At 35.7% G+C, this 27,881-nt stretch overlaps 1 protein-coding gene across 1 annotated transcript; it reads right to left on the minus strand.

The window, feature by feature from the left end:
• Positions 1 to 223: 223 nt before the first annotated feature.
• Positions 224 to 27,881, minus strand: LOC128553516 (uncharacterized; the record flags this gene model as incomplete). The annotated part of the gene is made up of 11 exons (XM_053534696.1): positions 224 to 2,560; positions 3,695 to 3,802; positions 4,246 to 4,328; positions 5,116 to 5,901; positions 7,801 to 7,925; positions 8,566 to 8,614; positions 15,203 to 15,281; positions 18,433 to 18,499; positions 20,004 to 20,093; positions 24,041 to 24,152; positions 27,830 to 27,881. Coding segments are annotated over 11 exons (1,776 nt in total), but the record flags the coding sequence as incomplete, so codon positions are not given.

Below are 27,881 nucleotides of genomic sequence, written 5' to 3' on the forward strand. Positions count from 1 at the left end.
TAACATAATGTTATACAGATGGTAACAAACTTTTACAGACAATCGATACCATGTCACATCATTAGAAATGAAAAGATTAAAAAGTTAGTTTTTTTTTTCATAAGAACAATAGATCTACATTTCTGTTTTTTTTTTTTTTTTTTTTTTTTTTGGCTGTTGCAATCTATAAAATTATAAATGTTAGAAATCCTCTCTTTACTGAAAACCATCAAAATTAAGCTAAACATCTGATTTTTAAATAGGGATCAGGCACGAAATTTACCGGTAAGATTAACATATTAAATTTTAAGTAAGGACGAGTCGTGAAATTTAAGCTAAACATTTTAAATTTTACGTAGGAGTCAAACCATGAAATTTAAGCTAAACATTTTAAATTTTAAGTAGGGGTCAGAAATGCAATTTAAGTTTTACATTCTAAATAGGAGTCAGCTTGAAATATCAAATAATGGATTAAGCAGAATAACAATAGCTGCATAATTATACCTGCATAATATACGAGTCAAAAAGAAGAGATTTCAATGTTATTACATACATGCATTCTCAGCTTTAATGAAAACTTGCTGTAATACATATTTCTCAAAATATACTGTTTATGTATACATTAAAGTGCAACAAAATAATTCCAACTTGAGAATAATACACCTTTGCATTTTACAAATTAGTTAAAATGTTTGTTTTTTTCATGGATTTTTCATGCGATTTAACATTGACACCAATGGAACATCAGAAATTTCAAAAGGTGCTTTTCTTTTAGGATATACAAATATACGTTATTTTGATAAAAAATTTCATAATTGAAACATAGATAGGAATGTGACATTTATAAATTCTGGTAAATTGTAGTAATGGGTATATACATGGAAGTTTATGGGGGAAAACGTTCTCTAAACTAAAATTCAGCCCATTACTGTACATGTTTTTACAGAGATCATTTGCCAAGTAACACCAATAAGAATATTGTCAGAAAACTACAACAAAAACTATCAATCATACATGGTAAAAATATGCATAGAGTAATCAAATATTTACAATTATCACAGATTATTTTATTATAATCACAGTACCATAATTTCAAAATATGCTCGAGACTTAGATATGAGTTTAAGTATCTCTCTTAACAAGACTATCAACACATTCTAGGTCTAGACGTCATTTATGCAACAAGGTTTAACCTCTGTTAGCAATTCTTCTGTAGAGCAAACTCCTCTTTGTTACTGCCCCAACTAAAACATTTCTTTTGTAAACTTTTGTCTTTAGAGTAACCTCTTAAATGTGTTTTAGTCTTCCTGTCTGTGGTGTTCAGGGTTTAATACATAGTCTCTTTCTCACACCAGTTTGTATTCTATATGGTAAATAAAGATTTTACACTTTACATTAAATCACAACTTAGTGACATTATATCAGTTTAGAATAATAATATAACATTTGCAATGCTTCAGTCAAAATTCTTATGCCAATGAGGCTATGAACAAAACTTGTATGAAATTCCTTGTATTATATTTGACAATGGTTGCAAATTTGACCAACAGATTTATATTGAGCAGGACTGAACAGCTAACTTTCATCTTCATTCCAAAATTGATATAAAATATTTAGCTTTTATAGTTTTGGAATATGAAATGGAAAGTGCCATTAAACGTAAGCAAGAAGTCTATACTAAACTACTATCAGATTCATTCATACAAGAACACAGTGCTGACTAGAAAAGAAATGATTGTTATAAGGGCTAATCATAAGTTACCTAATAATAGAGAGGTAGTAATTTCATACTTAGTACGGGTACATGGCCATGTTTCAACATTCTGAGGTGTAGAAAATCTGAATGTTACAAGTTTTTTCTCAAAATATAGCCTTTCATATTCCATTGTACCTGTAAAAGCTAACATGCACCCTTTTAAACTTGCAGATTTACCTGTCGTGAGCCACAGGATTAAAGTTAATGTACAATTTTAGCAGAGGCTTATTGTAATGTACAGGGATTTACTGCACATAAGAATATGTATGAAATTACAATCTCTCTGTTAATAAACATCTTACAACTTTTAAGAGAAGTGCACACTATTAATTTAATGCTCTTTTTTCCATTAGAATAAAATAAATTCAACATAAATACACTATCATTTAAGAAAATGTTTGTCCTTTACAATCTTTTGATAAACAGAAAATGTTGACTTTATAAATTATTATCTCATATAATTAACTTTTCTTAATGAAATTGAGGCACATACTAAACTAATACATATCATACACACTGTCAGTAATTTTATCTCTATTGACTGACTTCTTAAAAGACACTTGCATGCATCTTAACATTAAATCTCGTTTGAGTAGATTTTCAGTACATTTTCTTTGGGTAAAATTTAGGACAACCAGGAGATTTAGGTGATGTTGGTAACAAAATCTTTCTGCGTAGGATATGATCTGATGCTTGCCACACTGGTGATCCGGCAGAGTCTGGTGTGGCTACACTCAGTGTGGAGGTACGGTCACCCCGGCAGTCCATGTATGAGTCTCGGCCTATATATTGATCAACATAGTCAAGAATGTCCATCGCTTCAACCTGAAAAGTAGAATGGTATTAGTTGCACTGAAAATAATTCACAAGTGGGCCATTAAGGCCCTATATCGCTAACCTGACTCAAACGGGGATATAAATCCTAAGTTAAGGACCTATACACAATACTATATGCCAAATAACTAAGCTGTAGGCCTTCAGGTTTTGGAATAAAGATTTTTTGATGTTTTTCTTATATGTCTATGTAAAACAAGTGAACCCCAGGGTGAGGCAAATTTTGACCCCCGGGGCATGATTAGAACAAACCTGGTAGAGGACTACTATACAATGCTACAAGCTCAGGGCTTTTAACAGCTTTAGGCAAGACAAGTTCTTATTAATCAGGGCAACTTTGAACCTAGGGGCATGGTTTGAATAAACCTAGTAGAGGACCACTACGCAATGCTACACACCAAATATCTGTGTTGGGCCTTGGTGTTTTAGAACTGAAGACTTTTTAAAGCTTTTCCTATACAAGTCTATATAAAAAGTGAACCCCTGGATGGGGCCAAGTGAACCCCAGGGGCATGGTTAGAACAAACTTAGCAGTTATGACCACTACATAATGCTACATGCTAAATATCTAAGTTCTGGGCCTTGCTACTGTGACCATGACCTTTTGCACACAGACCCCTAATAAAGTTCGACAGTTTTAAATGCAAAGGTTATTTAACAATGGAGAAAAAAACAACAGTTTTAGTCTCAAGTTCAATGACCTTGACCTTTGACACCCAAAACAATATGGGTCATCAACTAACCACAGGCAATCATTCTATGAAGTTTAATGGCTTAAGAACTCTTGAAGGCTTAGGGGTTATTTTTGCATAAGGTTTCTTCACGCCAAAGAATGTTGGCAGCTGTGATAAAGGTCAATGTACTACTAGTAGTATATATTGGCCACTTTAGCACCATAACAAGTCTCCAGTGACAGTTAGGGGACCATTACTCTATTCAAACTCATTCAACTGGGAAATGCTGAAAATAGCAAAACTAGCCTCAGTACTAAACCTTCCTGCAAAGTTTAGTTGAAATCCTACCAAAAGTTTGAGAAGAGTAGTCTGGGCAAGTGTTTTTCACAGACTGACAGACAAGACAAAATCAAAGTATGTCCTCCATAGATACGTCTAAAATGAACTTTACCTTAACTCTAGGATTTTTCTGCTGCCATGATAAATCTCCAGTTGCCATGTGATCTGTGTAGTAGTTACCATGGAAACTAGGCATATAGTTGGGCTGTCTTGTTGGTACCTGCAGATAGAAATCAGGCAACAGAATTTCAAATGAAATAAAATGAACAATTTAAAGAAGTTTTTCTTATATATCTATGTAAAACAAGTGAACCAAACAACAAAGGCAGAATAAATAACCGTACTTCTAAAACAGGTGTATATTATGAACAATATAAACATCTACAAAATGGTGTATAGATATATAATTACTTAGTTTAGTTTATAAATATTTATATCAATTTCAAAAAATTTGTTAATGTATCTGAATCACAACTAAATCTGCTTCCTGGAAAGAGTACAGATATCAACTATGAAGCAACTTTGATACCGCTGGGGCTCAAACCCATGATTTAATGAACTACTACACCACCGATCTCTCTGACTTCTCATCTCTAGTTTCCAGAGATTATTTATCTACTAATTGGTGTTGGTAAATGTAATCCTGTAAAGAGGAAGTATTACCTGAACATGGGAGATAGTGTCTGCAGAACCTTGAGAACAATGTGAGCACTGACTGTTGCTTCTACTCTGTCTGTTGAACCAGTCTAGTAAAATGTCAAACAAATAAACTTAACTGAGAAATTTCCTTTGATCACATACATTTAAAAACTGCCATGGAAGCCTAGTGGATGAGTGCCAGCATAACTCAAAAATACTGATAGCACATAAAACTCCTGATATATACAAGTCCACTTCATGTCGATGACGTGCACCAAGTTTCATTAGAATGGAATGGAAGCTATAGGAATTGGTTACACAAGATACAGAGGCTCAAAAAGGGGCATAAACTCAAAGTGTTAATCATACACGAAAATCTTGACAATATTTACATACTTACTTCACGGTGACCACATTTCATTTGAACTGGATGGAAACTGTAGGAGTTCATTAAACTAAGTAGAGATGTAACAATTATATGGTTAAGTCCATAAAAAGTCCAAATAAGGGGCATAACTTAAAAGTTATAATCAGACATGAAAGTTCTGATAATATACACATCTCTGCTTCATGTTGTTGATGTATACGTTTCATTTGAATTGGATGAAATCTGTAGGAGCTGAGTACACCCTGGACATAACTGTTTCCTTCTTCTTTTTTTTATTATAAAAGTTTCAATAACTATCAACTTCCTGAATACTGAATATTGTAATTCCAGCTAAAAACCAACTTGCTAACATCCAGTCTGACATGATTTTTTTCCAATATCCAGACAAGTTATCAAAGTTTTTATCAAAGAACTTTTTACAAGTGTGGAGAAAAATGAAATTTTGCTAATATTTCTCATGTTATATTTCACGAAAAAAGTTACATCTTACATAAAAATTGACTAACCTAAAGTTGTGTCATAATCTGTTTCCTGTCTATCAGGATGTACATATGTCTGTTGCACAGATCTGTCCTTTAGTAGATCATTCTGCTGCAGGAGATTCACTGCTTCTGCTCCTTTTGTATCGATGTCCATTGGTTCAAATATCTCCCTGTTACAATTACTCTCTTCATTGGCCTGTAACAAACTTGTAGCCTCCCAACTCAGCACAGGAGATACTGGCATTATCAGCTTTTCCTGAGCTTTTAGCACAGGAGATTTGGGCATTTTGGAAACATGTTGTCCATTTCCAGTGAAGAAATATTCCTCCTCTTCCAATTTCCTTCTAGCAAAGAAGTGATTTAAATCACTAAACTTATCTTTAATCCCTAAATCACCATTACGTATGTCATGGTTACGATCACGTTTCTGTGCATCAATATATGTTCTAATCTCATTCTGAACTTTTTTCCTTCTATGTTCCAGTAGTCTGGAATTGTTATATAAATGGTGTAAACTTTCAATTTCTTCAGGTTTTTCATTTTCTTTCTGCACATTGTTATGATCAATCTTTCTGTATGGTCGATCTCTAGTTCTTTTGATGCTACTTAGACCTCTGGAAGGTAAATTCCTATTTTCAGGTACTCCACTTTCCCCATTTAAAGCTTGAAATGGGTTAATGTCTGTAAAGTTTATCTTTGGCACTAAAGAGATGTGGTCATTAAATGAATATGCATGCTCATTGTGCAAGTTTAGACTGTGTTCACCTTTAATGCCTCTATCCACTACTTCAACTACATTCCTTCTGTTATCTGAATAAAGAAGAAAAGAAAATATGAGCCACGCCATGGGAAAACCAACATAGTGGGTTTGCGACCAGCATGGATCCAGACCAGCCTGCGCATCTGCGCAGTCTGGTCAGAATCCATGCAGTTCGCTAATGGTTTCTCTAATTGCAGTAGGCCTTAAAAGTGAACAGCATGGATCCTGACCAGACTGCACGGATGTGCAGGCTGGTCTGGATCCATGCTGGTCGCAAACCCACTATGTTGGTTTTCTCATGCATTATTATTATGAAATAGAACCTTAATCACAAGTGGAACAAGTTATTTTAAGGTAGTTTTACATGTCTGACAAACTGGAAGTAATGGCGTAACATTATTTACCCAGACAATGCCTAGACCAAGAATAGGGAATCAAAAATTATTGGCAATCAGTGTATGAATTTTATAAGGACAATTCCACTATCATTCTAAAGATAAAATGGACTAATAACAACAGCTGTCTCAAAAGACAGCTCACTCTACTATACTGATGCTGGATAGTGGAATTGTGTACATCTGAGGAAGCTGGAACTGTTACTGGACTGTTTAGTAACTCCAATGTGGATGAATATATTGAAAAATAGTGTCAAATTTATTTAGTAACAAGAGCACCGCAATGCCCAGCAATATACGCCCGAAGGTATGACCTTTGACCCCTAAGTGTGACCCTGACCTTGAAGCAAGCCATCCAAAACATGCACTCTGCACATCGTCTTGATGTTGTGAACTTTGTGTCAAGTTTCTTTAAAATCCTTAAGCAGTTCAGGAGTTGCAGAGCAGACACGAAACAAACTCATATGACCTTTGACCCCTAAATGAGACCTTGACCTTGAAGCAAACCATCCAAAACATGCGCTCTGCACATTGTCTCGATGTGGTGAACATTTGTGTCAAGTTTCTTTGAAATCCTTCAAGGGGTTCAAGAGTTATAGAGCGGACACGAAACTGCTAATGGACGGACAGACAGAAAAGCACATTCTTATAGTCCCGGAAACTGGTATTCAAACAGTAGGGGACTAATAAGTCAATATCAAATTTATGGTAACATTTTAAATACATTATCATAGCAAAGGTTTAGCTAGAATGGATGAGTTCTGAAGAAAAATAGAAATGTGTTTTGAAGCAAACAAATATATGAAGTACCATTCATTCATGTTTTAACTATAACTAGATCTATCAATAAAGGTGATGAATGTACCCCCCGCATGCACTGACACAGTACATTGCAATTTGACACACACAAGATTGCATAATTATGTGGACTGTATGTATATAGACTGTATGTATACAGTATAATAACAAAAAACAAAGTCCCATAACTATGCAGAATATTTATCTAAAAGAAAGTAACATGCACCATGCACAACTAGGGTTGGTACTGATCACTTGTGTGAAATTTCATTAAATTGTGTGCAAGGGTTCGGAAGATTAGGCGCACACAAGATTGCATATGCAGACTGTATGTACATAGTATGTTAACAAGAAACAAAGTCCCATAACTGTGCAATTTTTGTTGTTGAAAGAACCTAACATGCCCCATGCACAACTACTGTTGTTACTGATCACTTGTGTGAAGTTTCATTAAATTGTGTCAAGGGGATGAGGAGAGATGGTGCGCACAAGATTGTGGCTATGTATATAGTATAGTAACAAGAAACAAAGTCCCGTAACTCTGCAATTTATTTTTCTGAAAGAACCTAACATGCCCCATGCACAACTACTGTTGTTACTGATCACTTGTGTGAAGTTTCATTAAATTGTGTCAAGGGCATGAGGAGAGATGGTGCACACAAAATTGTGTCTACGGACAGACGGACAGACAGACAGACAACCTGAAACCAGTATACCCCCCCTAACAACTTTGTTGTTGGGGGGTACAACTATTACCACAGGAGGAATGATGGTCCGAATCTTCACTTGTGAAAGATTCCAGCAGGGGTCTCCGCACGGACCCTGATCTAGTGATTGTGCTGAACACAGGCAGTCTTGTAGGAGTTGCAGATCTTGGGGCACTGAAATATATATTAAGACACCATACCATAAATGTACAGGGGTTTCAGTTCTTACTGAATTAGAAAGTGGAAGTTGTGAAGTAGAGGTGGGTCTTGGGGTCCTCACCTAGCAGGTGTGAACGACCCATTGCCACCAGCCTAAATTAATATTTAGCAGTTTGCGAAGGGTAAGAAATAGCCCTCCTGTGAGTTTTCTTAAAATTTTAGTATTATTTTATTTATGAGTAAACAGAGATTTTTCTCAATGCACATTTTTAAGTAGAAAATTTTACAATTAAAAAAAGTAAAATCATACTGAGTTTAGACATTACACTAAAATATAACTCTGGCAAGAGGTCTTATGCAATAATAATTCAAGTGGAAAACTGAAAAACAATGCCAAGGCTGTCTTTAAACTAATTCAAATTCCTTCATATTTCTTTTCCCTATTTTGAACTTTATTTGCAACAGAAAATGTAGCCACTGTTTCAGACCACTTTAATGGGACTAAGTACTTGTAAGTGTAAAGTAAAATAGTCTGCTAGCACCAAAACATATCATTTAGCCAGAACTTTAGCTGGTCACTTTACTTTATACATTTGAAGTCTTAAGTTTATTAACATTTCTCTACAAGAGCCCAAAATTAAAGAGAAAGATTTACTTTTGCTTGACAAGCTTCAGCAATTCATCATGTGTCTCCCTCAAATAGTCTGAAATATATACGAGAATGCCATTAATTCATTGCTGTTTACTGAATGACAATTCAAAGCAACAGAAAAAGGGTTGGTGACAATGAAGTTTAAAGGCACTGACCTCCAGATTTGGCTAAAAATAATCTTTCTTTCAAATTGAAGTTGTTCATATTATGAACATTAGAATATGAGTTTTTGTTTCTAAAATATTTTAAAAATTCCAAATCAAGCAAAAAAGATGACCGCTTGGGGAATCGAACCCTGGACATTTTTCCGTCGTCGTAAAAAATAGCACTATAGCAGAATTAGTGAATTAAGACTTCAAAATATAGATATTAATAATGGAGACAGTTTACCTGGAGTAAAACGTTACAAATGCTTTTCGATTTTCTTCAAAAAAAGTAATAAAAACAGCAAATTCTCATGTGTTTCCATAACATACAGTTTGTCAGTAATTAAGTTTTTTCCATAACATATAGTCTGTCAGTAATTAAGTTTTAAAGCCTTCTTAAGAAATTTAGCATTTATTTCCAGATATCTAAACAAGAGCTGTCCGTAAGACAGCCAAGCTCGACTATTCGAAATATTGTCCCAGAAGCAGGAAAATATCACCCAAAAAGGTTAAATATCAAGAGTTTTAAGTTCAAAAGGGGACATAATTTGACCAAAATGCATATCAGAGTTATGGGACTTGCTGCTATCAACTAGTTTTATAACCCCGAGGGCACATGTGAAGTTTCAATTCAGTATCTGCATTAGTTTTGGAGATAGTAACTTGCATGTAAAACTTTAACCAGAATTTTCTAAGTCCAAAAGGGGGCATAATTTGCCCAAAATACATGTCAGAGTTATGGGACTTGACCCAGTGAGGTTGGTAATTGATCTAGAAAAAGAAAAAATAAGTTTCAAATTTATATGCCTTTTAGTAATAGCTGTATGTACTTGCACGCAAAAATTTAACCAGGATTTTCTAAGTCCAAAAAGGGGAATAATTTGCTCAAAATACATATCAGAGTTATGGGACTTGACCCAGTGAGGTTGGTAATTGATCTAGAAAAAGAAATAATAAGTTTCAAATCTATATGCCTTTTGGAAATAGCTGTTTGTACTTGCACGTAAAACTTTAACCAGAATTTTCTAAGTCCAGAAGGGGGCATAATCTGGCCAAAATGAAGGTCAGAGTTATGGGACTTGCTGCTATCAACTAGTTTTATAACCCTGAAGACACATGTGAAGTTTCAATTCAATATCTGCATTAGTTTTGGAGATAGTAACTTGCATGTAAAACTTAAATCAGAATTTTCTAAGTTCAAAAGGGGGCATAGTTTGCTCAGAATACATGTCAGAGTTATGGGACTTGACCCAGTGAGGTTGGTAATTGACCTAGAAAAAGAAAAAATAAGTTTCAAAGCTATATGCCTTTAATTGATGGCTGTATGTACTTGCATGCAAAAACTTAACCAAGGTGTGATGCCGACGCCGACGCCGATGCCAGGGTGAGTAGATTCGAATAGTCGAGCTAAAAAAAGTTGGTTTTTTCTTGTTGTGGAACGATCTGGAGGCCAGTCCCTTTAAGCATTAGTAACCTCTTAATTCTGTTAAAACTTATAATGCCTTGGTAAGGGTTTGTGGAGACCATTGTCAAATTCCCCTCTCAGCGGGCATAGAGCCCTGGCTTCTAACAAGTACTGGTGTTTTGGTAAAGGATTATGGAGACCATTGTCGAATTCTACTTTCAGCAAGCACAGAACCTTTGACTTAGGCCTCTGAAAGGGACTGTAGATCTCCATTGTCCAATTCCAATCTCATCAGGCACAGAATCTCTGGCTTTTAGCAAGTACTAATGCCTTTGTAAGGGACTGAGGAGACCATTGCCAAATGCTGCTCTCATCAGGCATAGAACCCCTGGCTTCTAATAAGTACTTGTGTTTTGTTAAGGGATTTTGGAGACCATTGTCAAATGCTGCTCTCAATAGGCATAGAATGCCTGGCTTCTAACAAGTACTTGTGTTTTGGTGGGGGATTGTGGAAACCATTGTCAAATTCCACTCTCACCAAGTATAGAACCCCTGGCTTCTAATAAGTACTAATGCCTTTGTAAAGGACTGTGGAGACCATTTTCAAATTCTTCCCCCACTAGTCATAGATCCCCTGGCTTCTAATCAGTACTTATGCCTTTGTAAGGGACTGTGGAGACCATTTTCAAATTCTTCCCCCACTAGTTATAGATCCCCTGGCTTCTTACAAGTACTTATGCCTTTGTAAGGGACTGTGGAGACCATTTTCAAATTCTTCCCCCACTAGTCATAGATCCCCTGGCTTCTAATCAGTACTTATGCCTTTGTAAGGGACTGTGGAGACCATTTTCAAATTCTTCCCCCACTAGTCATAGATCCCCTGGCTTCTTACAAGTACTTATGCCTTTGTAAGGGACTGTGGAGACCATTGTCAAATTCTCCCCCCACTAGTCATAGATCCCCTGGCTTCTTACAAGTACTTATGCCTTTGTAAGGGACTGTGGAGACCATTTTCAAATTCTTCCCCCACTAGTCATAGATCCCCTGGCTTCTTACAAGTACTTATGCATTTGTAAGGGACTGTGGAGACCATTTTCAAATTCTTCCCCCACTAGTCATAGATCCCCTGGCTTCTTACAAGTACTTATGCCTTTGTAAGGGACTGTGGAGACCATTTTCAAATTCTTCCCCCACTAGTCATAGATCCCCTGGCTTCTTACAAGTACTAAAGCCTTTGTAAGGGATTGTGAAGGCCACTTTCAGATTCTGCTCTCACCAGGCATAGAAGCCCTTTTCTTATAAGTACTTGTATTTTGGTAAGGGAGTTTGGAGACCACTGTCACAGGCATAGAACCCTTGGCTTCTAACAAGTACTTAGGCCTTTTATGGAGACCATTGTCAAATTCTGCTCTCAGAAGGCATAGAACCCCTGACTTCTAACAAGTACTAATGCCTTTGTAAAGGACTGTGGAAACCACTGTCAAATCCTGCTCTCATCAGGCATACAACCCATGGCTTTTAACAAATACTAATGCCTTTGTAAGGGATTGTTAAATTCTGCTCTGTCTGCATATAAACCCTTAACCTCTGGAACAGGAGTCCAACACTCTAACTGTGCACCACTTTGCCTCTCAGAGATGACAAAAGGGAGGACAACTTCATAGTTTAAAGTTTATCGTTTACAGCTGAAATCAATGTTCTTATTTTTTTCATTTCCACAGTTAAATTGTACATCTGACAGTGAGAAACAAGAGCGCCGCCAAGCGGGGCAATATACGCCCGAAGGCTTACATCATAGGATAGGAGCAAAATTTTAAGAACTTGACTGTTGAAGCCCCAAAGGACTGGAACAACAAAAGGAAAACTTCAAAAAACAAATCTAAGTCCACAAAAAAAAAATTCAAAGTCTACAAAAAAATCTTTATCAGGTACAGGTATGTAAAAATACACCTTAAAATTGGAGGTACCATCCATGTTGTACCACAGAAAAGTGGTCTCCGTTTTTCCCTACGGCCAATAATAAAAAAGTTTCAAAATAAGCTATTTATAGTAACATAAAAGGGAAGTAATTCAAAAAATATTTATTGTAAGTACAAAAAAGAGATCTGCCAAATAAAAACAAGAGCACTGCAATGCAGAGCAATATACACAAAGCAAAGTCATATATGACCTTTGACCCTTAAGTGTGACCTTAACCTTGTAGCGAGTCATCCGGAACATGCGCTCTGCACATCGTTGCAATGTGGTGAACATTTCTGCCAAGTTTCTTTGAAATCCTTCCAGCAGTTCAAGAGTTACAGAGCGGACATGAAACAAACTGATATGACTTTTGACCCCTAAGTGTGACCTTGACCTTGAAGCAAGTCATCCGGAACATGCGCTCTGCATGTCGTCTTGGTGTGGTGAACATTTGTGTCAAGTTTCTTTGAAATCCTTCAAGGGGTTCAAGAGTTACAGAGCGGACACGAAACAAACTGATATGACCTTTGACTCCTAAGTGTGACCTTGATCTTGAAGCGAGACATCCGGAACATGCGCTCTGCACGTCGTCTGGGTGTGGTGAACATTTGTGTCAAGTTTCCTTGAAATCCTGCAAGGGGTTCAAGAGTTACAGAGCGGACACGAAATTGCTAACGGACAGACGGACAGACGGACGGACGGACAGACGGACACCAGCGTCATAACATAATACGTCCCTTTGGGCATATAAAAACAATACAGGTGTAAATCAGTACTACACATAAGTAAATACCCAGAAGGAATACTGAATTTGTTTTGATTTCAAAAGCATCTTAGACTGTTTAGTCACTTTAAAATATTGTTAATAATTTAGGGATATATCTTGCAAAAATCCTAATGAAGTAATAACACATATTTTTCTGTTATAACATCTGCAGAATCCACAGAAAATGGTTGGTGCCGGAGCCTGTTCATATAAAAACATGTAAAAGGCTAAACAAAATGAATATATTGTCTACCAACATCATTAAAATTTCATGAAATGCGCCAGAACAGAAGCAATGTTTGATCATGTTGATGTAAATTCTTTTTGAATTATTATATCATAGGGCTGTAATAAATTTATGCTTGGTCATGGACTATGCATATGTTAAAAGGTGTATTAACAAGGTGTAAGCACGAGAATTTCTCTATTAACACCCCCTCAGACCTGAAAACAAAGCAGCAATTTTATGCTAGAATATCCAAATAATATAGCAGACATATGAATTTTAAACTATTCTGTTCTATATCACTACTATACACAGCTTGTCACAGTTTACCAAACAGCTTATTATGTTAAGCAAATTATTTTCATTTGTATCATCAAGCAAATTTTCAGTGGTGTTAACATTCTTATAGAACTAGAAGATGCTTTTGTAGAAAAGCGCATGTCTCCCCCAATGCATAGTCATATAGGCAGGAAGTCAATAGGGGACAGGAGCAAAAATCTAAGCAACACTGGTGGCTGGATGCAATAGGAATCATCTATTTGGCATGTCCAATCATTCCACAAAGTTTCAACATTCTGGGCTAAGTGGTTGTCAAGTTATGAATTAGAAACTGTTTTCCATGTTCAAGCCCCTGTGATCTTGACCTTTGATCAGGTGACCCCAAAATCAGTAGGGGTCATCTACTCTGCATGTCCAATCATCCTTTGAAGTTTCAAAATTCTGGGTCAAGTAGTTCTCAAGTTTCTGACCGGAAATGTTTTTCCATGTTCAGACCCCTGTGACCTTGACCTTTAATAGAGTGATCCCAAAATCAGTAGGGGTCATCTACTATGCATATCCAATCATCCTATGAAGTTTCTGAATCAAGTGGTTCTCCAGTTATTGATCGGAAATGGTTTTCCATGATCAGGCCCCTGTGACCTTGACCTTTAACGGAGTGACCCCAAAATCAATAGGGGTCATCTACTTTGCATGACCAATCATCCTATGAAGTTTCAATATTCTGGGTCAAGTGGTTCTCAAGTTATTTCAGAAATGGTTTTCCATGTTCAGGCCCCTGTGACCTTGACCTTTAACGGAGTGACCCCAAAATCAATAGGGGTCATTTACTCTGCATGACCAATCATCCTATGAATTTTCAACATTCTGGGTCAAGTGGTTCTCAAGTTATTGATCGGAAATGGTTTTCCATGATCAGGCCCCTGTGACCTCGACCTTTAACGGAATGACCCCAAAATCAATAGGGTTCATCTACTCTGCATGACCAATCATCCTATGAAGTTTCAACATTCTGGGTCAAGTCGTTCTCAAGTTATTGATCGGAAATGACTTTCCATGTTCAGGCCCCTGTGACCCTGACCTTTGATGGAGTGACCCCAAAAACAATAGGGGTCGTCTCCTCCATAAGCCCTGCCATCCTATGAAGTTTGAAGGTTCTAGGTCAAATGGTTCTCCAGTTATTGATCGGAAATGAAGTGTGACGTACAGATGGACGGACAGGGCAAAAACAATATATCTCCTCCAGAGGTGGGGGGTGGGAGGGGGGGAGACATAATAATCAGAGGTTATTACTAGGAGAGGTATTGGCCTGAAGCCAAATTCCGGTCTAGTATGCCAACATCGCCTTAAGGCACACCAGCCCTGTTTTATAACCTTTTTATTGCATATGTTCCACTCTATTGTTAAAGTGAAATCGGAATTAAAATAATTTCATGTTGCACAACACAGCATCATTGACTGCTCATGTAATGTGCGGAAACGTTGACGGCATTTCCTTTCAAACGTTTGTTATAAATTTATGCATTCTATGGCCGTAGTTTCTTGTGTCAGCATTGTTCAACCGGGCTAGAAGAGGAAGGTAGCAAAATTATGATAATTTACAATGCCTTTTTTTGTAAATTCTGTATGTTTTGCGCAGCTGAAGTGTGCCTGATATTGCCGGAAGTGTGCCACATACTGATATCAGGCACACCAGCTCACACAAAAACTAATCGGCCTCACACTGCTCATATACGTTTAAATTTAGTGCAAATTTGTTACTATATTTAGTAACATAAGCAATAATAAAATTTACCGCTCTAAATCTAAGGTAGTTACAAATCTGCATTTAATAGTTTTATACAATAGTTAACTATTACCTCTTCCTGGGTAGAGTGTCTTTGTTTGATATTTGAGGGACGACATCAAACTAGCCACTGTTTTGTTCACAGGCAACACCTGAAAACAAAACAACTGTTGAAAATATATCTGGTGTAATACTGTGTTCACTGTTTCTTTCATAGGCAACATCTGAAAGCATAACAACTGAAGCAAATATATCTGGTATTAGTGTTCACTGTTTCTTTCACAGGCAACATCTGAAAGCAAAACAACTGAAGCAAATACATCTGGTATAATAGTGTTCACTGTTTCTTTCACAGGCTACATCTGAAAGCAAAACAACTGAATCAAATACATCTGGTATAATAGTGTTCACTGTTTCTTTCATAAACATCTGAAAGCAAAACCACTGAAGCAAATACATCTGGTATAATAGTGTTCACTGTTTCTTTCACAGGCAACATCTGAAAGCAAAACAACTGAAGCAAATATATCTGGTATAATAGTATTCACTGTTTCTTTCACAGGCAACATCTGAAAGCAAAACAACTGAAGCAAATATATCTGGTATAATAGTGTTCACTGTTTCTTTCACAGGCAACATCTGAAAGCAAAACAACTGAAGGAAATACATCTGGTATAAAAGTGTTCACTGTTTCTTTCACAGGCAACATCTGAAAGCAAAACAACTGAAGCAAATATATCTGATATAATAGTGTTCACTGTTTCTTTCACAGGCAACATCTGAAAGCAAATCAGCCATAACATATATATATCTGGTATAATAGTGTTCACTTTAGAGGTTGTCATTTCTATACTTGTATAATAAGATACTAATTATAATGGCAAGACCATACTGTAGAAAGGCACTCTCAGTATTTTTCCCAGGAACATTACATATTTTTTTTAAGATTCCACATTCAGTATTTTTTTCATAAACTGTATTTTCAGCATTTCTTTCATGAATTGCTTTGTCTGTATCTTTTTTTAATTCCACTTTTAGTATTTTTTTTCATAAATTGAACTTTGTTTTTTTTTTTCATGAAAAACACTCATTTTTTCCCCCATAGTAGTAGTTTTTCCATAAATTGTACTTTCGGTAGTTTTTCCATATATTTTTTTACATGAATTCACTTTTATTTCTTTTTTCATAAACTGCGCTTTCAGCACTTTACACTTTCAGTATCTTTCTTTTAATAAATTACACTTTCAATGTTTTTTCCCATATATCCTGGATGTACCAATTACCGGTGTATTAATGATTGATATTCCACAATAAATGACATTTGATTCATATGCTTACTAAAATTAAACTCATTTTCAAGAAAAAAGTATTTTCTTTTCATTAAAAGTTAATTTTATTCACCTGGGAACAGAATTATCGTCAATAATAGGTCATGTTTTGACCTACCATGGTCGCCATCTTGGATGTTTACAGTTACCTATTACCGGTGGAATTGTGGGAAATAATGCTACTGCATTAAACTTCCATCCAGAAACACAAAAATAACAAGTAAACACAGCTCAAAGTTCTGGCTACTGGATTATTTAATCTGCTGTGGAGAAGAACATTATATTATAACATATAACATGAATAAAATAAATGAATAATGGCAAACAGCACTTTGTCACATTTTTGTCAAAATCACAGGTAAACCAGAATTATCACATTCAGTGGTGATTTAAAGAACTCATCATGACTCCTTAAAAACTTCACAGCACAGCAGTATTTCAGGTGTGTCCAATGACCACACTTATCACACTTTAGCTTGTAACTGTAATGAAATAAACAAAAAACCTTACCACATGCATAACATGCACACAATATTGAATGAAATTTGATTTCTCAGTTCTTAACAATGAAAAGTCGGAAGTTTAGTCCAGTAGTATTGTTCATCAAAAAGAGCGCCAAAAAGCGCATGTGTGAGGCAGTGCTTGATGACGTCATTTGCAAGAGGAAACTCATTCTGTAACTTATTTTCTGGGGAATTATTCATAATTCATCGAGTGTTATTGAAGTTATCAGTAAAGTACACTGGAAAAAACATATTTTCTATCAATTCATATAGAATAAATAAGTAACTTACCCTTAGGAAGGACATATTTCACGGAAGATACACTTGACGAATAGTCGTGTAATTTTGTAAACAAAGGATTCCGGAAGTGCTCTTCAGGAAGTAAATATTCGAGATTTTCGGATTGCACCGGTAATAGGTAACCACCGGTAATAAGTGATGTGGGGATATTACACTTTCAGTATTTTTTTCCAAAAATTGCATTTTTAGTATTTTTTCATAAAATGCACTTTCAGCATTTTTTTCCATAAATTGCACTTTTAGTATTTTTTCATAAAATGCACTTTCAGTATTATTTTCCATAAATTGCACTTTTAATATTTTTTCCATAAATTACACTTTCAGCATTTTTTTCATAAAATGCACTTTTAGTTTTATTCCATAAAATGAACTTTATTATTTTTCTCATAAATTACACTTTCATTATTTTTTCATACATTTCACTTTCATTATTTTTTTTTCATAAATTGCACGTTTATTTTTTTTCTTCATAAATTATACTTTTGGTGTTTTTTTTTACTTCTCATTATTTGCACTTTTAGTATTTTTTTCATAAACAGCACTTTCAATAATTTTACATAACAGTATAACTTAATTTCCATAAACTGTACATTTAATATTTCTTTGCATAAACAGTACGTTTAATTACTTCAACATTTTTTTGTATAAAACAATATTGTATGATGTTTTTTTTAACAAAATGGTACCATACACTTTAAGAACCTAAAGAGAAGCATCTGCAATATCTTCTGTATAATAAATTATTTCTTTTTTCTTTCTTTTAAACAGTGGAACCTACAACTTTCCATTCAGTTGTTTTCATTTTCTTATTCATAATTAAGATAAACTGCAAAGTGTTTAAAGGCCTCTATGTTAGAGGAAGACCAGATGCCCCAAGTTTGGTGGCATTATCATATGACAGAATCTGACCACTGGTGATAAAATGTGGTCAGTGATGCCCGACTCACTCAGCAGCCTTCACTACCATACCCCAAAAACATCAATCTCCCAACCCACCATTTCACAGAAATTTATCAATGCTGCTCCATAACCGTAATCAATTTTGTTTTTCTACCTTTTGCAATATCAGGAAAAAGCTGTCAACTTCAAAAGAAATCCAAGCACTTTTAATAAAAACAATATTAGCACAATTAAGGTCATCAAATTGGTTTTTTACATATATTTTTACCTACCTCAGGAAAGTTTCCATTATCAACACCATATGGACTCTGTCTGCCTCTCATACACTCTGAACTGTTACTGAAATAAAACAAATCTGTATGAAATATTTTAAAACACAACAGGGACAATATGCACCAACATTTTAAAATTGAAACTTATAAATAAGATCTGCACATATTCCATTTGAAAAGAAAAAAAGAAAAACAAGACAATCTACCAGACTACAAGTGCATATAAGTTCCCATGAAATTTATTTAACAAACTAGAATGTGTCTGTAGGACACAGGGTGTGCCCCCCACTGGTACATTTGTCACAAATAAGGGGAAATCATTCAAATGTTTGCAGTCTTAATGGGGTATAGCCTAAAAAAAAAAATATGAAATGGATTCATTATTCTATACTATATACTTTTTGAGCTATGAGCATCACAAACAAAAAATCCACTATTTTGGCTATTTCAAGGGCCACAACTCTGTAATAAACGCTAAAATTCTCAAGAAGAATGCCAAGTGTGCAAGGTCACATTATGATAAAGACTCAAGCAAGGTTTCATGAATTTACATTAAATACTTTTTGTTTGTTTGTTTTGGGTTTAACGCCGTTTTTTCAACAGTATTTCAGTCATGTAACGGCGGGCAGTTAACCTAACCAGTGTTCCTGGATTCTGTACCAGTACAAACCTGTTCTCCGCAAGTAGCTGCCAACTTCCCCACATGAATTATCAGAGGTGGAGGACGAATGATTTCAGACACAATGTCTTTTATCAAATCGTCACGGAGAACATACGCCCCGCCCGAGGATCGAACTCGTGACCCCGTGATCCGTAGACCAACGCTCTCCCTACTGAGCTAAGCGGGCGGGCTTAAATACTTTTTGAGTGAGGCACATAATTAGATGAAAATGTGCATTTTTTTGACTATTTCAGGGGCCATAACTCTGGAAATAGGGGGCAGACCCAGATGAAAAACAGGAGGTGCGCAATTTCATATCATGATAAAGATTCATGCAAGGTTTCATCAATTTATATCAAATGCTTTTTGAGCTAGGTGTGTCATAAGGTGAAAATGTGCATTTTTGACTATTTCAGGGGCCAAAACTCTAGAAATAGGGGGCAGACCCAGATGAAAAGTAGGAGGTGGGCAAGTTCATATCATGATTAAGACTCATGCAAGGTTTCATGAACCTATATCAAATACTTTTTGAGCTAGGCGTGTCACAAGGAGAAAATGTGCATTTTTGACTATTTCAGGGGCCATAACTCTAAAATTAGGGGGTGGAGCCAGACGAAAAATAAAAGGTGCGCAAGTTCATATCATGATAAAGCCTCATGCAAGGTTTCATTAATTTATATTAAAAACTTTTTGAGCTAGGCGTGTCACAAACTTCGGACGGACACACGGACAAGAGCAAATCTATATGCCCCCACCACCCACTGGGGGGGGGGGGGGGGCACAAAAATCACATGAAACAGGGAGCCATGGATGGACAACCTATGAAACTCAAGCCACTTGACAGTGGGACTTACATCTGTGCTCTCCCTTCAGAGTTTTATATTTAGGATATTATTATGGCTACACATACCTTGCAGAGATCTGGGGTCTCATTTCTACTGAAGCTGGTGTCTGTGGCTTCTTTGCAGCACTACTAATACCAACTCTACTCAACACCAACCTATCATAATGTATATTTCTGTTATACCTGAAACCTTTGAATTTCAACTTAACCTTAAAAGTAAGGTGGAAATTACTTCAGTTTGATTATACATATTTCAACACCCTTTTTCTGTTTGTATCTGTTTTTGATTATTTGACAATGATTTCACTGAAAATTGGAATGAATTATACTGTCAAAAGTCACAACAAGAGGGCCATGATGGCCCTATATCGCTCACCTGAGTATCATTGCTCTAAATGATAAGATCAGGTTTTGACATAGATCACATAGGCATACACATTAAATATCATCAGGATAAATATTCTCTTGTAACAGTCCCTTTTGACCTATTGGTCACGTACTAGTCATGGTCAATCTCCATACCAAGTTTGAGGGTCCTAGGCTCAAATGCTGCATTTTTGTACTAGCATGACAATTCCTTACCCTGGAAGACTTAAATAACATTTAAAACCAATCTCATTAGATGCTGCTGAGGTATATTCATTTACATAAAAAATAAAGGGAGGTAATTTGTCATAAATTCAGTGAATATGTATCTTCACTGATTGTCCAAGTCCATCTGATGGCATAAATGAAATTTCAGATCAGTATCTTCTTTAGTTTCGGAGCTGTACCAATTTTAATTTTAAATAAAGGGAGGTAATTTCACATACAAGAGGGTCATGATGACCCTGGATCACTCACCTGAGTAATATGAGCTACATGTTTCAAATGTCAAACTGATGATTTTTAGAATTTTTTTTGAAGATTTTCTGATGTACAATAAAGTGACCCCTGGGGCGGGGCCAATTTTACCCCTGGGGTCATGATTTGAACAAAGTTTGTAGAAATTTACTAGGCAATGTAACATATCAAATATCTAAGATCTAGGCCTTCTGGTTTATTTTTAGCAAATTTATGAAGATTTCCCTATGTACAATCAAGTAACCCCTGTGCCTGGGTCAATTTGACCCTAGGGGGTCAAGATTTGAACAAATTATGTAGAGGTCTACTAGGCAATGCTAGAAGTCAAATATCTAAGATCTAGGCCTTCTGGTTTATTTTTAGAAAATTTCTGAAGATTTTCCTGTTAAATCAAGCGACCATGATTTGAACAAACTTTGTAGAGGTTCACTAGGCAATGCTACATGTTAAATATCTAAGCTCTAGGCCTTCTGGTTTATTTTTAGCAAATTTTTGAAGATTTTCTTATGTCAAATCAAGTGACCCCTGGGGAGGGGTCAATTTTGACCCCGGGGGTTATGATTTGAACAAATTTTGTAGAGGTCCACTTGGCAATGCTACATTTCAAATATCTAAGCTCTAGGCCTTCTGGTTTATTTTTAGAAAATTTTGAAGATTTTTCTATGTACAATCAAGTAACCCCATGGGGCGAGGTCAAATTGACCCCGGAGGTCATGATTTGAACAAATTTTGTAGAGGTCCACTTGGCAATGCTACATGTGAAATATCTAAGCTCTAGGCCTTCTGATTTATTTTTAGAAATTTTTTGGAGATTTTCCTATGTAAAATCAAGTGACCCCTGGGGCAGGGTCAATTTTACCATGGGGGGTCATGATTTGAACAAAGTTTGTAGAAGTCTACTTGGCAATGTTACATATCAAATATCTAAGACCTAGGCCTTCTGGTTTATTTTTAGCAAATTTATGAAGGTTTCCCTATGTACAATCAAGTAACCCCTGTGCCTGGGTCAATCTGACCCTAGGGGGTCAAGATTTGAACAAATTATGTAGAGGTCTACTAGGCAATGTTACATATCAAATATCTAAGCTCTAGGCCTTCTGATTTATTTTTAGAAATTTTTTGAAGATTTTCCTATGTAAAATCAAGTGACCCCTGGGGCGGGGTCAATTTTACCATGGGGGTCATGATTTGAACAAAGTTTGTAGAAGTCTACTAGGCAATGTTACATATCAAATATCTAAGATCTAGGCCTTCTGGTTTATTTTTAGCAAATTTATGAAGATTTCCCTATGTACAATCAAGTAACCCCTGTGCCTGGGTCAATTTGACCCTAGGGGGTCAAGATTTGAACAAATTATGTAGAGGTTTACTAGGCAATGTTACATATCAAATATCTAAGCTCTAGGCCTTCTGATTTATTTTTAGAAATTTTTTGAAGATTTTCCTATGTAAAATCAAGTGACCCCGGGGGGGGGGGGGGGGGGTCAATTTTACCATGGGGGGTCATGATTTGAACAAAGTTTGTAGAAGTCTACTAGGCAATGTTACATATCAAATATCTAAGATCTAGGCCTTCTGGTTTATTTTTAGCAAATTTATGAAGATTTCCCTATGTACAATCAAGTAACCCCTGTGCCTGGGTCAATTTGACCCTAGGGGGTCAAGATTTGAACAAATTATGTAGAGGTCTACTAGGCAATGTTTCATATCAAATCTCTAAGCTCTAGGCCTTCTGATTTATTTTTAGAAATTTTTTGAAGATTTTCCTATGTAAAATCAAGTGACCCCTGGGGCGGGGTCAATTTTACCATGAGGGTCATGATTTGAACAAAGTTTGTAGAAGTCTACTAGGCAATGTTACATATCAAATATCTAAGATCTAGGCCTTCTGGTTTATTTTTAGCAAATTTATGAAGATTTCCCTATGTACAATCAAGTAACCCGTGCCTGGGTCAATTTGACCCTAGGGGGTCAAGATTTGAACAAATTATGTAGAGGTCTACTAGGCAATGTTACATATCAAATATCTAAGCTCTAGGCCTTCTGATTTATTTTTAGAAATTTTTTGAAGATTTTCCTATGTAAAATCAAGTGACCCCTGGGGCAGGGTCAATTTTACCATGGGGGTCATGATTTGAACAAAGTTTGTAGAAGTCTACTAGGCAATGTTACATATCAAATATCTAAGATCTAGGCCTTCTGGTTTATTTTTAGCAAATTTATGAAGATTTCCCTATGTACAATCAAGTAACCCCTGTGCCTGGGTCAATTTGACCCTAGGGGGTCAAGATTTGAACAAATTATGTAGAGGTTTACTAGGCAATGTTACATATCAAATATCTAAGCTCTAGGCCTTCTGATTTATTTTTAGAAATTTTTTGAAGATTTTCCTATGTATAATCAAGTGACCCCTGGGGCGGGGTCAATTTTATCATGGGGGTCATGATTTGAACAAAGTTTGTAGAAGTCTACTAGGCAATTTTACATATCAAATATCTAAGATCTAGGCCTTCTGGTTTATTTTTAGCAAATTTATGAAGATTTCCCTATGTACAATCAAGTAACCCCTGTGCCTGGGTCAATTTGACCCTAGGGGGTCAAGATTTGAACAAATTATGTAGAGGTCTACTAGGCAATGTTACATATCAAATATCTAAGCTCTAGGCCTTCTGATTTATTTTTAGAAATTTTTTGAAGATTTTCCTATGTAAAATCAAGTGACCCCTGGGGCGGGGTCAATTTTACCATGGGGGTCATGATTTGAACAAAGTTTGTAGAAGTCTACTAGGCAATTTTACATATCAAATATCTAAGATCTAGGCTTTCTGGTTTATTTTTAGCAAATTTATGAAGATTTCCCTATGTACAATCAAGTAACCCCTGTGCCTGGGTCAATTTGACCCTAGGGGGTCAAGATTTGAACAAATTATGTAGAGGTCTACTAGGCAATGTTACATATCAAATATCTAAGCTCTAGGCCTTCTGATTTATTTTTAGAAATTTTTTGAAGATTTTCCTATGTAAAATCAAGTGACCCCTGGGGCGGGGTCAATTTTACCATGGGGGTCATGATTTGAACAAAGTTTGTAGAGGTCTACTAGGCAATTTTACTTATCAAATATCTAAGATCTAGGCCTTCTGGTTTATTTTTAGCAAATTTATGAAGATTTCCCTATGTACAATCAAGATTTGAACAAGTTTCATCTGTATATGAAAATAAAATTATTGAATACTCCTATTCAAAAAACTGGAAGGCATACTTTTCAGCAGCATCAATATCTCCAGTCATATGTACATCAGCTTCAGCTTCCTCACTCATCTTCCTTATCTCTTCCTCTGTCTGCTTTGATATATGTTCTGGTACTGCTATACCTGTTTAATACATATCTTACTATGAACTTTAAATACACTATTGGGACAAAGTTATAAAAATTTTCTGACTACTAAAGAATGAAAGGAAATGGGTGTGTTACTTAGCAACAAGTAGAAGACTTTTTATGAACAGCCTCTTCATCTGGACCATTAATGTTCACATGTAAAAACTACAAGTTGTTTAACAAGAGCTGTCCGTAAGACAGCCAAGCTCGACTATTCGAAATATTGTCCCAGAAGCAGGAAAATATTACCCAAAAAGGTTAAATATCAAAATAGTTTTAAGTTCAAAAGGGGGAATAATTTGACCAAAATGCATATCAGTTATGGGACTTGCTGCTATCAACTAGTTTTATAACCCCGAAGGCACATGTGAAGTTTCAATTCAATATCTGCATTAGTTTTGGAGATAGAAACTTGCATGTAAAACTTTAACCAGAATTTTCAAAGTCCAAAAGGGGGCATAATTTGCCCAAAATACATGCCAGAGTTATGGGACTTGATCCAGTGAGGTTAGTAATTCATCTAGAAAAAGAAAAAATAAGTTTCAAATCTATATGCCTTTTAGTAATAGCTGTATGTACTTGCACGCAAAACTTTAACCAGAATTTGCTAAGTCCAAAAGGGGGCATAATTTGGCCAAAATGAAGGTCAGAGTTATGGGACTTGCTGCCATCAACTAGTTTTATAACCCCGAAGACACATGTGAAGTTTCAAATCAATATCTGCATTAGTTTTGGAGATAATAACTTGCATGTAAATCTTTAACCAAAATTTTCTAAGTCTAAAAGGGGGCATAATTTGCTCAAAAAACATGTCAGAGTTATGGGACTTGACCCAGTGAAGTTGGTAATTGATCTAGAAAAAGAAAAAATAACTTTCAAATCTATATGCCTTTTAGAAATAGCTGTATGTACTTGCACACAAAACTTTAACCAGAATTTTCTAAGTCCAAAAGGGGGCATAATTTGGCCAAAATGAAGGTCAGAGTTATGGGACTTGCTGCTATCAACTAGTTTTATAACCCCGAAGACACATGTGAAGTTTCAATTCAATATTTGCATTAGTTTTGGAGATAGTAACTTGCATGTAAAACTTTAACCAAAATTTTCTAAGTCTAAAAGGGGGCATAATTTGCTCAAAATACATGTCAGAGTTATGGGTCTTGGCCCAGTGAGGTTGGTAATTGATCTAGAAAAAGAAAAAATAAGTTTCAAATCTATATGCCTTTTAGAAATAGCTGTATGTACTTGCACGCAAAACTTTAACCAGAATTTTCTAAGTCCAAAAGGGGGCATAATTTGGCCAAAATGAAGGTCAGAGTTATGGGACTTGCTGCCATCAACTAGTTTTATAACCCCGAAGACACATGTGAAGTTTCAAATCAATATCTGCATTAGTTTTGGAGATAGTTACTTGCATGTAAAACTTTAACCAAAATTTTCTAAGTCCAAAAGGGGGCATAATTTGCTCAAAATACATGTCAGAGTTATGGGACTTGACCCAGAGAGGTTGGTAATTGACCTAGAAAAAGAAAAAATAAGTTTCAAAGCTATGTGCCTTTAATTGATGGCTGTATGTACTTGCATGCAAAAACTTAACCAAGGTGTGACGCCGACGCTTACGCCAACGCCAGGGTGAGTAGAATAGCTAGACTATTCTTTGAATAGTCGAGCTAAAAACTTAGAAGCAGTGCCCTATTTTACCCTCTCTATATATATATAATTATATATACGATATATGTACTGCAACACTGAAATGAGTTAGGTATAAGAAAATTGAATAAGATGTCCAAACAAGTGCATAATAACTGATAATGTATCTAAACTAATACTAGTCTTGTCTTCGCATTAACATGATAGTATTCAACTATAAAGCATTTCAAATTGTTCAAGACTTTTTTTCTACAAAACCATGTAAACAATTAATTGAAGAACTGAAACATTTCTCAGATATGTGTATTAAATGAGGTAACCAGAAAACTACAAATCAGTACTAAATATGTATAACCTCTTTTGAAAATTCAACTAGAGATGCTTTTGAGAAAAGCCAACTAGAGATGCTTTTGAGAAAAGCGCATGTCTCCCAGAACTGCCTTGTTTGTCTGGATTGTTCAGACGAATGGTTCCTATGAAAAATGTCTAGTTTCTCTAGATGGTCTAGACGAGTGGATCCAATCAGTAATTCAAGGGCCATAATTCAAAAGTGCCTGGGCGGATTTGGCTAGTTATCGAACCTGGCTGAGGTCTTATAGTCAAACACATTTTGTTCAAGTTTGGTGACGATCGGATGAGAAATGTTCATCTTAAGAGTGTGGACAAGCCTTGTGACAGACAGACACACACACACACAGACAGGAGTAAATCAATATGTCTCCCACACCACTGTGTGGTGGGAGACATAATTTATATTTAACAACTATTCTAACTCCACACTTGGTTTCCTGTTGTTATCTCTGGCAAATGTTAACATATTTCATTGAAAACTAGATACTATGTTAAATGATCATTTTACCTTGAAAAAAAAACAACATAACAATAACTAGATGCATCACTGGACACTGGCGGTCCAGCTTTCTGTCACCATACAGTCATATCTTACTAGCTGAAAATGCAAGACTAAGTTAACTTTCATATTTCTTTCGGTTGGGGATGTCAGTCAGAGAGCACAGAGGCAGGGGTCAATTATTTCTAAATGGGGTGAGATGTGCTGGAAAAATGGTGTAAAACTTGAACAAAAGAAAAAAAAACTTTCTATACTATATTTATTTTTTGAGATACATGCAACATAAATTTTTCAGCCCTTAATGCTAATATTTCTTTATTACTCAAAGGCCATATCTCTGGCCTTGACAAGTGAATCCCTAATTGAGAAGCATGCTATAAAATTTGAAGCAATGCTATTATAAAATATAACCCCAGTGACATTAACCTTTCAGATAACCAGCCATAAACCAAAAGATTGTTTGACCCTTACTAAATTCAATGTTTATGTGAAGTTTGGTGATTACAGGGACAGTAATTAAGAAGATACAGTGAAACTGAGAAGTTTGCCAGCAATATTACAAATATTTGATCCCAGTAACCTTGACCTTAGGATACCCGACCCTTTACTAGAAAATTCTGCCTCTTACCATGACAAACTCTCATGTGAAGTTTGATAATAATTCAGGCAGTAGTCAAGAAGGAATGGAGAAAACCAGAGGCTTGCCATAAAACTTAAACCAGCATTATTTATACAACATCTAAGCCTAGTGACCTTGACCATAAGGATACTTGACCCTAAACTATCGGATGTCTGTCCATTACCAAGACCAACCCTTATGAAGCTTGACATAAAACTTTAACCTGAATGCAAAAGTGACGCTGATGCCAGGACAAATACAATAGCCCTCTAACCTAGCTAAAACTGTGTATCTGACAAAATGATTATTTAATAGTGTGTCAAATTTTCATTGAAATATGTCAATATATAACAGTGAAAACAACAAAAAACTAAGCGTGGAGTTATAAAAGTTATTAGGTATCTTTTATATCTGGTAAGAATCAAATTAATACAAAAAACATTTACCAATCGAAATTCAAGAGATCATTTCAAAATATTTTGACATTTTATGTAGAATATCAGTAAATATTTTGTATGAGGTATCCTTGAAGGTAACACCTTATATATGTTACCTCTACTGACTGCTGCACCTTTAGTCCCTGTACTGATCAACCCAACTTTTTG

The sequence above is a fragment of the Mercenaria mercenaria genome, unplaced genomic scaffold, assembly GCF_021730395.1.
Source record: "Mercenaria mercenaria strain notata unplaced genomic scaffold, MADL_Memer_1 contig_3912, whole genome shotgun sequence".
NCBI classification, from domain to species: domain Eukaryota; kingdom Metazoa; phylum Mollusca; class Bivalvia; order Venerida; family Veneridae; genus Mercenaria; species Mercenaria mercenaria.